We start from the raw sequence: 10,959 nt of genomic DNA, 5'->3' as shown, positions 1-10,959 counted from the left end.
TAAATTATGTTAATCAACTCTTCAACTCAAGTTTGCCAAGGATCTTGTAACTCAAATGATTAGAACCTTAAAGAGTTTCTAACCAAAACATCTAGAGTTGAAATTCTCCTCACTCCCAATTATCAAAAAATGTTATTCAACCCAAGTTAATCGACAGAAATTCAGACTTCGCAGGAGGATATCAGTGGTTACCTGCAAGTGTTTACAAATGAAAAATAACGTTTCTATGATTCAAGCCAGTAAAATCTATAATTGAAATTGCGCAGAGATAATAAATGTTGAAACTGACTAACAAATTGCCGTAACAAAAAAGCGAATAATAAATGTGATTGAAAAATGTCATAATTGTGGGTATAGGCTGTCAATATGGCACACAGTTCCTATTATACAATTCTGCTTAAAAGATGCTACACACCTGACAGTTGCCGAGCTTCCGCCTTTACATATATATTAGAGGCAATAAAATGAATTGATATGAGTTGGTGCCTCAAACCAACATCTAGTTGACAATTTAGTGAACTAATGTTCCCTTGGGATTAAAACACTGGTGCCATATGCAAATCCTGGTCGAAACTTCCAACAGAAAGAGAGAGGAACCAAATTTATTATGCTGCACATGATAGTAGGTGCCATAAGGTTCAAGCTTGGAAGTCCTTTCCAGCAACAATATTTGGTGCATGAGTGTAAATTCAAGATCCAACCAATCCCTTGTAGCGTGCGTAAGAAATAATCAGTATAAAGAGAGAGGCACAGATTGCTCCTGAGACAATGATCACCTGCCAGCCCAAACGGGAAGATAATTCAATGTTTTAAGAGAATTTCATCCAGAAACCTACAGCCAAATTTACCAGCAGAAATAACTTCTTACCCATTTAAACATGTAACCATGATTGTTATTCCAGGTATATGGGATATTCATTCCAAATATTCCAGCAACTAAAGAATAGATGGATAAACAAACGGTTCCTGAACTTAGAAAGAGCTCCAACTGCAGCCATTGAGCAGAAGATAATGTAAAAAACAAAAACAAAAACATTCCAGGACTTGGAAATATCATCAGGAAAAGAGAAAAATGCACTGATATAAGTAATACACAACACAGGAAGATTGGAGCACCTGAATCAGCTGATTTCGATGATTGTCAAGCTGCGAAAACAAAGTTTTATTCAGATCAAACAATATTGATATGCAACCCAGGAATCTGGCACAACAAATTTAGAGATTAGGTTACCTGAATATTGATGTAATCTTCCGTATCATCAATGTATTCTCGAAGCTGCAGAAGTTCAAGAAAGCAATTAGAAAAGCATAATATGTAACACAAAGAGTGTGTATAGATCTTATCAAACATCAAAAGATTTAGCTACTTTTTACAAAACCTAACATACAGCACGAGATGCAGAATTGAAAGTTAGTATAAAGGAATCATGCAAGTGGAAGAATAAAGCAACACAGCTCAATAAAAGGTGCCTCATTTTAGTTTATCATGATTATTAAGCCCGCCTTTCCCAAAGGGGTGGGGTTATTCCATCCCAGAATTTGCTGACAACTTCCACGGTATGCAAATGACATTTAGCACCAGAGTTTCTGTAAATGTTAAACAGAAACCAGTCTATTGTGTACAAAGAAATATATTTAACTCCCAAAGAAAATAGCATCCGTACTGAGACTGGAAATGGTTATGAAACCCAGGACCAAATTTTTAACCTGGTAATACAGGCCCATCAGGCCATTGCATAGTGCTTCAATTTTCTAATCAGGTTTATGAAAAGCTCTTCCCCCCATTGCTTTTCTTTTCAGTTTTCTAAATTCAAGAAGCTAACAAACTACAAAGAAACAATAGTGGATATCAGAAAGTAAAAATCTTTATATATATCTAGTTTGCATACCAAATTGAACCAGTGGCATGAAATGTTCTTTGGACAACCTAATACATGAACTATGAAGATTTGAATTACATTAAGATCAAGGAAATTTAAATGATATAATCTTACCCTTTCCATAACAGCTAACAGGTTTTTTTTTTTTTTTTTTTAATTCGATAGTTACAATGGGGGATAGGGGATTGAACCTGGGACAATTCTGTTGGAAACATAGTTGAGCTACAAGGCTCTTGGCCATAGCAGCATAAAATTTTCTTTTTTCACTAAAATATGAATCTTCTTCTACACTCTCAAGCATAATTTAGCAAATAATTAAGTCTGGGTTGCACACTGTGAAAAGAGCCAGAACAACTAGAAAAACAATTGTAAAAAAGAAAGAAAACAAAGAGAGAGAGAGAGAGCAGAGAGGTTTTGTTGGGGGGGGGGGGGGGGGGGGTTGGCGGCTATTCAACCTTAAATTAAAAGAAACCTGAAAATAATTCTCCCACTTTGCATATAAGAACCAAAACACAATGATAAGAAACTTTCAAGTCAAAATATCATTAAATATAAGAGAAACAGATTTTTAAGTAAAATAATAAGTCTCATAATCTGCAAAAAACCATATAGTACTAAAGTTGGTTTAGCCTAACTTCAATTTGATCAAGACACACCAGAAACCTAGTCCCAAAAATAAAAAAGTCAAAATCCATCCAACTCTGCTCTCCACTAGTCCAATTCAAAAATGACTCCTCACTAGTCACCGATTGCTAGCATCAGCCCTACATGATCTTTTACAAGCATCACGTGTCTAAAGTTTGCTTTAACCAGTGAAATATGCATGCACATGATAAGTCATATTGATAAGTACCAACCAAAAAATAAAAGATAAAGAAATAATATCCAAAATAGCACGTACTGTGGTTAATTTGTTCAATGTGCCATCAATTTGCATAAAGTAAGCCTGCAAAATAAATTACTGCACAATTCAGACTTCACTGCAGATAAACATGACAAATGAGAAGTACATCAATGTTCTAACCTCCAGTAACATTTCAAGCTCCTCCACGTCATTCTCATCCCCACGAACTGTTACCACACTTGCTCTACTCGCTCTGGATATCTTTGAGCCAATAGTAGGGGAGGCAGCAAACCAATTGGCAGCGCCAGAGCCACTAACTGGTGAAGACGTACCAGCCAACTTTCTTGACAAGTAAAGGTCAGCCATATCATCATCATCATCAAGTAGTTGTTCAAGTTCATCTCTAACCTGCAATTTAGTAATCAGAAGTGGATAAAACTATGATTTTAAGGAATTAAAGGAAGGTAAACATATTTCTTTCATTGTAGCCTGGTCAAGTAACTTATTATCAAATCCACATCACAAATTCAGAGTGGCAGTGGTCCATATAGTTTCCTATTGGATTACACAGTTTACACTTATATGTAACATGATCTAGTGGGGATGATACTGCTTACGAAAACAGAAGAAAAAGCCGAACTGCAAATACATTTCTCAACCAACGACTTGCACTGATGTGGCATTGCACACTTAGAGCAATAAATGCTTTCTGTCAAAGTTTCGAGATTTCTTTTATCATCAGTAGATTGTTTGATCCATTTCCATTTTCCTAAAACCATATAATTGAGACAATCAACAGTAACCTAGACGGTGCATAACATGAAGTCAACAGATTTGTTGCTCCAAATTTTCATATAGATATCATATCAGCTCCAAATTTTTGCTGACCCAAACCTATATGGCCAGTTACGCGCAGAATCCAAAGCCATAACTATGTACACCACATTCTATAGATCAAGTTATAGGTAACAACCTTGTCAAATCTATAAAATTCACTTTCTATTGTGTGAGCTAATTACAGATCCTTCTTCTAAGTAATATTGTAGAAGAGGAACTTCTCTTATTTTCTGGAATAGATAGAAATTTTTTAATGGTGGATAACCCAGACTTCATATTTTTCGGCTTCGTTGCAAGTAGATTGTTTAAAATAATGATTGAAATGCAAACCAATAAAAACTAAATACAAGGGTTTAGCCTGAATTGAAAATTTTTCCAATGACCTCTAGCTCAAACAGCACCTCCTCCCTCCATAAGGAAGGGTGGAGGATGATGCTATGGGTTCAAAACCCATTGAGTGCATGTGTAAACTTACCTATCAAAAAAAAAAAAATCGACAAAATCCCCCATGACTGTTTGTTAATTATTATCTAAACCCAAATGTGTATAGTAAGTTATTAACCATATTTACAGATATCCTTTTTCCCATAAATTAAAGAAACTTATAATGAAAATTTAAATGTTAAAACATAAATTTGTTAAAATAGAAAGGCTAAAATATTGTTTTGTTCCTAAAATTTGCATGAATTTCCTTTTTTGTCCCTAAAATATTGAAAATGTTACACTTATCAATCTTCAAATTCAATCCAAGCTATTGAAAAAAGTCCATTTTTCATCCCTAAACTATTAACAAAATGTCTTTAAAAATTTTTGGGAGGAATAAAGAATTTTCTAAACTTTAGGGACAAAAAGCAAAATTCATGCCAACTTTAGCAATGGAGACAATATTTTAGCAAATAAAAATCTATACATTCGTTTTGATCAGTATACTTCAAAATAGGATTTTTTTTCCCCCTATAAGAACAAAAATTGGGAGAACAAAAGCTATGTTTCAACTAAAGAAAATATTAGGAATCCAGCCATCACACACACAAAAAAAAAAAAAAAAAAAAAAAAAAAAAAAGGAGCAAAATTTAGTAGGTTAGTCAACAATGTTTCTTACATATAATGTCCATAATGCGTATCATAAAATTTTCTAACAGGATAACACACTAATGGTCTGTTTGTCTTGGCCTAAAATGCCAGCTTATTTCACTACCAGCTATTGTAGAGTTTTTTAAAGCATCACCTTTTAAAGATACAGCTTTCCTTCAAAAAAAATTATATTTGCAACAAAATAAGCTAAACAAGCTCATCAAACAAACACACTAAAAAGAACGGGTTTGATAACAAAAATTTTCTTTTGGTAAGCAGAAATACATCCTTTCTCACATCACAACAAAAGTGCATACCTTTTGAACCCGAGCAGTTAACCTTGTCATTGCACTCTTCAATTTACGAACCCTATCCAAGTTACGGCTACTAATCTGTAAAGAATAATTGTTCAGAAAAGATTGACAATAATGAAACACTACAAGAGGCTGAACAGCATTACAAGTGTGCAAAGCAGGAAAGAGTGATGAAGAATAAAAGAGCCAAGGAGGTCGGATGTATATAGCATTAAAATGAATCCAAAATTTAAAAAAATAAATAAATAAATAAAATAATACAATAAAAAAGCACTCCCAAGAATTTTAAATCTAACATGAAGGATCATGAACTGTCCAGTGCCATGAGTCAGTACCACACCCTTAATAATTCTCCCCTTGAACTCCTACTAAACATCCAAAAGTAGACAATAAGTCTTATGAGCTTATATAAGCAGTCTACCCATTTCCTTAACTAAACCACTAACCGAGAGTCTTTTCCTTTTTTTTTTCTTTTGGGGGGGGGGGGGGGGTGGTTGTTGTTTTGGGGTGGGTGGTGTGTGAGGTAGTTGAAAGTGGGGGCAACTACAAAAACAGCAAGACAATGGACCAGTTAAAGAAAGAGGAAACACATAAGTACTCACCTTAGACGTAAGCTCATCTAATGCAGGATAAGCATCAGTCTCCAATTCTGTTGTGCGTGCAGCAAGGAAACTACAAATAGCTTCCAACGCTACCTCCAGGGCCCGGAATTCAAATGGAGACTCTACATTGCATAATTTAGATCATTCATATAACAAGAAATAAAAAAGGACCGACAAGGTTCATTCTAATATTGAGAAAATACAAAAGATGAAAAATAATGCACATTTCCAAAACAGCAATAACAGTCTGAACTCTTCACTAATCAAGATTGTTTTGATTCAATTTTTAACCATTAAATTAATATTGCTTACCATCTTCTTCACCCGCATCAATGTCATATTGGCCCCCTGGGTACTCTTTCCCATCACCTAGACCTTGAGGAATGGCATTTGCAGGAGGCAATCGCCTTTGTAGCTCCTCAACAACAGGGATAACATTTTCATCTGATGGATCCCGAAGCAATACCTATCATTCAATAAAATTAACAATCACAAATTGCAAAAACAACTCAAACTCACAGTTGTTTTCTAATTATTGAGTTAATTGTTAAATAAACACCAATCAACCAATAAATCTTAACTCAGAGGCACTCTTGATCCACCAAAAGTCAATCCTTAGTCATCCAAAACACCAGAAAAGTACAAATTTTTTAATCCCCACCATTTGCTTAGTGCATCTAAAAATTATAATTTTCAGATCATTGCTTTTTCTTTTCTTTTTTTCACTTCTCTTCATTTTTTTTTTTTTTTGTCTACTTCTTAAGCTTATCATCAAATTGGGAATAATGATCTCTAGTGTGCTCCTAAGGTCAAGTTTGACCTTTCTATCAAGGCATACAATTCACATGTGCATTTTTTTATGGCTGCACCTGACGAAAAAGCTAATAAAGTTTTTTTTTTTTTTTTCTTTTTAATTTTTATAATTACAATAGGATTTGAATCCTATAACATACGCTCCATGGTGATAAACACTGATAAGCATTTTCCCTTATCCAAGGACAATATTCTTTACTAGTTGAAGCCACAGTGGATAAAGTATGATTAACCCATCACTTTTTGATGATCAAACACCAAAGCTATAATAAACAAAATGAAAGTGATGAAATTGAAACTGGGTTTTTCTTCAAATTTCTTTTTCGTTTTTTAACAAACAAAAAATCTCAGACCTTGAAACAAAAGCTGAAGAAGTCAACGGGACTTGATAGTTGAGTTGGGTGAAGTAAAGTACCAAAAAAACCACAATCTCTATTTTTGAACATAACTAAAACTGTCTCCTATTTAAAAAAAGACAAAAGAGAGAGAAGACAAACCTCTTCAGCAGTGATAATTGCCTTGATATGCTGAACACCCAGAAATTGAAACCAAAAAAAAAAACCATCAATATGAAACGAAAGCAACGAAAAAAAAAAAAAAAAAGAGTAAAGTGACCTCTAAGTTGAGAACGATGGCTTTGTCACGGCCAAGAATGGTGGAAGGGTAAGACAACAAGGGATCGAGAATACGGAGATCACGAGCGTGGATGTGAACGCGGTGCATTATAGCGTACTTGTCCACATCTAGATTGGTCCCTTCTCCTCTGGAGTCTAACAGTATCCAACTCCTCGCAGACTGGTTTTTCTTCTTCAAATTCACATTCACATTCGCACTCGCGCTTATCATGGCTGCACCGGCACCCGGGTCCGCCGGCACCACGTACCCGTCTCGTCCCATCTCTATTTACCATATCCCAACCCCACCCACCACTTCACGCCCACAACCAAAAAAATCAACTCTACTTCTCTCTCTTTCACATACCCAATTCTCTCTCACTCTATTCAAATCAATTTTGTTGATTTGGAGTCTGAGAGAGAGAGAAAATTTTGGGTTTTTATATTGGAGGGATTTGCATGAATGATTTCAGAGTTTTTGTTGTTGTTGTTGTTGTTGATTGAAGATGAGTAGAGTGGTTTGAAGTTATAACAATTTTTTTGTGTTTTGTTCCTTTCTTTCATTAGGGTGTGTGTGTGCGCGCGCGTGTGTGGTGGTTGGTTTCAAGAGCTTGGAGAAAGGAAGGCTCTTAAAAGGGGATGGCTGTTTTCGAGTGTGGGCTGGTCTACCTTTGTTATCAACTGCCTTTATATGATATCCTTTCTATTTTATTTTAGCTTGCGTTTTGATTTATTTCAGCTTATTTGTTTTATTATTTATGAATTTTACTATACTTTTTTATATTATTAATAAGTTTTACTATACTATTCAGCTAACTTTTATTTTATTTACAATACTTTCAACAAAAAATTTTCAGTTTCAACTAAATAAGTTGTTCCAAACAAATACTTATTGTTCTGGTTAGCTTAATTGGTAAAAAAAATTTCTTATTAAAATGTGATTTTATCTTAAAGAAAATGATTTTATTTCTTTTGAGAAATTTAGACCTCGATTGATAGAATTAACAAGTTCTAAACTCAACTTGTTAATTAGATTTATTATGAATAAACCTTGTTAAAACAAACAAACATCAATATCATGTCAATATCATGCACATCAGAATAGTAAATAAGACAAGATATGATGACCCAAGAAAACCAATGAAATAAACTAGTTTCACAGTAAAAAATATGGGAGGAAACCTTCTCAAAAAACAATTTACAATAGTAAAGAGAAGTTTCAGATCTAGTACAAAACATCTGTCCCTAGACTCTACAATTCTCGTAGATAAACTTACAACAAAAATCTTTTACTGCTTCAGAACCTCTAAACTCTTCAATATATGAGTGCCACCCTTTTACACGAATCCCAGTACATAAAGAAACAAAAATAAAAATTGCATACATAAAAAAACATGCATATAAAGATAGATGAAAAAGACATACATCATATATATATATACACACACATAAGTATGTAAAAATGGTCACAAGACCGATGTACAAGAAGCTAAAAGAAGCTCACTCTCACTAACAAGATGAAACACAACTTCCCCTTATAAAGGCATGTATTTCTCCCCCTAACATGTAGAATCTTAAAAAGAAATCACATTTTATCTCCCTTTTTGTCATTATTGATAAAGGGTACAAGAAGTTATAAAACTTTATTCGAGAAACATAAAGATGATCTAATATGATCAAGGGACACAAGGAATCCATATAAATGCATGAATGTAATGAAACAAGATGCTATGGATGACAAGATAATAGAAATATGCAAAATATATGAAAAACAATGCATGCAAAAGGGTCTCGACAGATCGAGAATCTGTCGAGATTCTATCGAGTTGGTAGGGAGCACAAAAAAATTACCTCGATAAATTGAGATATGTGTCGAGAATCTATCGAGAAGCTACCTAGAAATCTCGATGAATCGAGAATCTGTTGAGAATGTATCAAGCAGACAGAGAGCACAAAAATTTGGCTCGTCGAGAAGCTATCGAGGTCAAATCCAGAAATCTCGATAGAAGAAACTTGTGTCGAGATGCCGTCGAAAAAGTATCAAGCAGCTGTCGAGAAGACAGAAGCTAGGTTTTCTAAGGGAGGAAAAACACACAAGATGAATGCAACAAGATAGCTACTCAAACAAGCATCCAAGCAACATATTAAGCACTCAAACATAGCTCAAATCTGGATGTAAAACATTTCTGGATCAAAAGACACACATACATACTAAACAAGTCTAACCAATTTTATTTTTCAAAAATAAGTTAAGACAATTTAGTAAGCATATATTAACACATGTATCCTTTGTGATGACCAAATCACATTGTACCTGCACATGTATCAAGAGTAGCAAATAATTTATGTGTTGTGTGTGAAACAAAGTAAAAGTGCATAAATGTCTCATATTATGAAGATTTGAGACATGAAAAAATCAAATACACTCACACACAATCATAACTATTTGATGAAGACTATCACCTTTGAGGTACATTCTATAACTTCCACATCTCCACGCTTGCAACCATATTAAAAGCATTTTGATTCTTTTTGTTTTTATTTTTCTTTACATATTTTTCTTTTAAGCATAGCATGCATGGGCATATAAGAGAGAAAAATAATACCAAATTATGTAAGCCAAAATATCATAATTTTACCATGCCGAAGCACACAGATGTTACACATGATTGGCGGGCTTTAGTGGTGAGATGGTTATTTATGCCTCTCTCTTAAAATTTTCTAGTCCTTCCCATCAAAAAGAGTGATATGAATATGAGATATAAGAGACAATCTTAATCATACTCATCACAACCACGAGCCACCAAATTCACTTGCTTAGTTATGCATTGAGATGCTCATCTAAGTTACAAGAGATACAATGTTAAGAAATTTTGTTTCAATAGCCATCAAAGGTACACAACTACCAACATACACAAACACACATTGTTTTTGTATTTTTCTGATTTTTTCTTCTTTTTTTTTAATTTATTTTGAAAACAAAACAAAATAAAAACTAAACAAAAACAGATAAACAACATGAAAGTATGAAGATAGATGCAGATGCATGAAAGCATAATTCCAAAAACAGATAAGAAAACAAGCAAGAAAGTCATACTTTAGATAGAAAGAATTAAAGTAGAGGATAGATAGAAAAGACGATTAAGTCTTAAGCTCCTTTTTAACCCATACAGCACAAGTCTTTGGCCGTGAAGATGAAAAGGCATGTGTTCTAGTATGTTTCCCAAAAGACTTAGAAGAATTAGAATTCTCCTAAAATTAAGTTAAAAAGCTCAAAGCTTTTAATAACTCTTCAAACAAAGGTATTGAACCTTGAGAGGGAACCTATAATTGTTTGGACACTTGCTTATGAGGATACAACTTAAAGCAATTGGGACGAATGTGTCCAGAAACACCACAATGGTGACAAACATGAGTAGTTTTTAAACTACTAAACTTCCTAGAGTTCTAACAAAGGATTTACAATTAGCCTAATCAGTTTTAGATTTCATACCTTTATCACCTTTCTCAGATTGGGACACAAAGATAGTCTTCAATCCAGAAGCCGTGGAAGATGAGAGGCCGAAGGAAACAACATAATTTAAGCCAATCTTATAAAACTAGGCTTTTGAGCACTTAATACCTCGTCAAACTTTGCACTAGACATCCTCTCTATTAAAGTTCTAGCTTGACTTAGCTCAACCTCGAGATTCTTGACCTTCTCTTCCAATGAGGTGTTCTCCACAACAAGAGTCTCAACTGACCTTGTAGTCTCATCTAGTTTGACTAACAATTCAGCTTTTTCAATTTTTACTTCATTAAGCTCTTTTTTACAAAGATAGGAAGTCTTTTCAGATTTTATAAATTCAGTGCATAGCTTATTATAGGCTTCCTAAATGGTCAACTTCTTGGGTACTACATCATCAAAAGAATCCTCATTGTCACTAGCACTTTCCACAATCACCTTATCGGTTATGGCAGCAAAAGCCATATAATGACAAT

At 34.1% G+C, this 10,959-nt stretch overlaps 1 protein-coding gene across 1 annotated transcript; it reads right to left on the bottom strand.

Annotated features, from left to right (window-relative positions):
• Nucleotides 1-296: 296 nt before the first annotated feature.
• LOC112032182 (magnesium transporter MRS2-I-like) lies at nt 297-7,597 on the bottom strand. Its single transcript, XM_065772121.1, has 11 exons — nt 6,980-7,597; nt 6,862-6,891; nt 5,864-6,017; nt 5,552-5,673; nt 4,953-5,027; nt 2,905-3,132; nt 2,782-2,826; nt 1,232-1,276; nt 1,117-1,146; nt 869-988; nt 297-776 (listed from the first exon to the last, which is right to left on the bottom strand). The coding sequence occupies exons 1-11, from the start codon at nt 7,259-7,261 to the stop codon at nt 690-692; spliced, it is 1,218 nt and encodes a 405-aa protein (XP_065628193.1). The 5' UTR covers nt 7,262-7,597; the 3' UTR covers nt 297-689.
• Nucleotides 7,598-10,959: the final 3,362 nt, after the last annotated feature.

This window comes from Quercus suber, unplaced genomic scaffold (assembly GCF_002906115.3).
Source record: "Quercus suber isolate HL8 unplaced genomic scaffold, Cork oak 2.0 scaffold_54, whole genome shotgun sequence".
Taxonomy (NCBI): domain Eukaryota; kingdom Viridiplantae; phylum Streptophyta; class Magnoliopsida; order Fagales; family Fagaceae; genus Quercus; species Quercus suber.
This window is presented reverse-complemented; position numbering and strand designations above follow the sequence as displayed.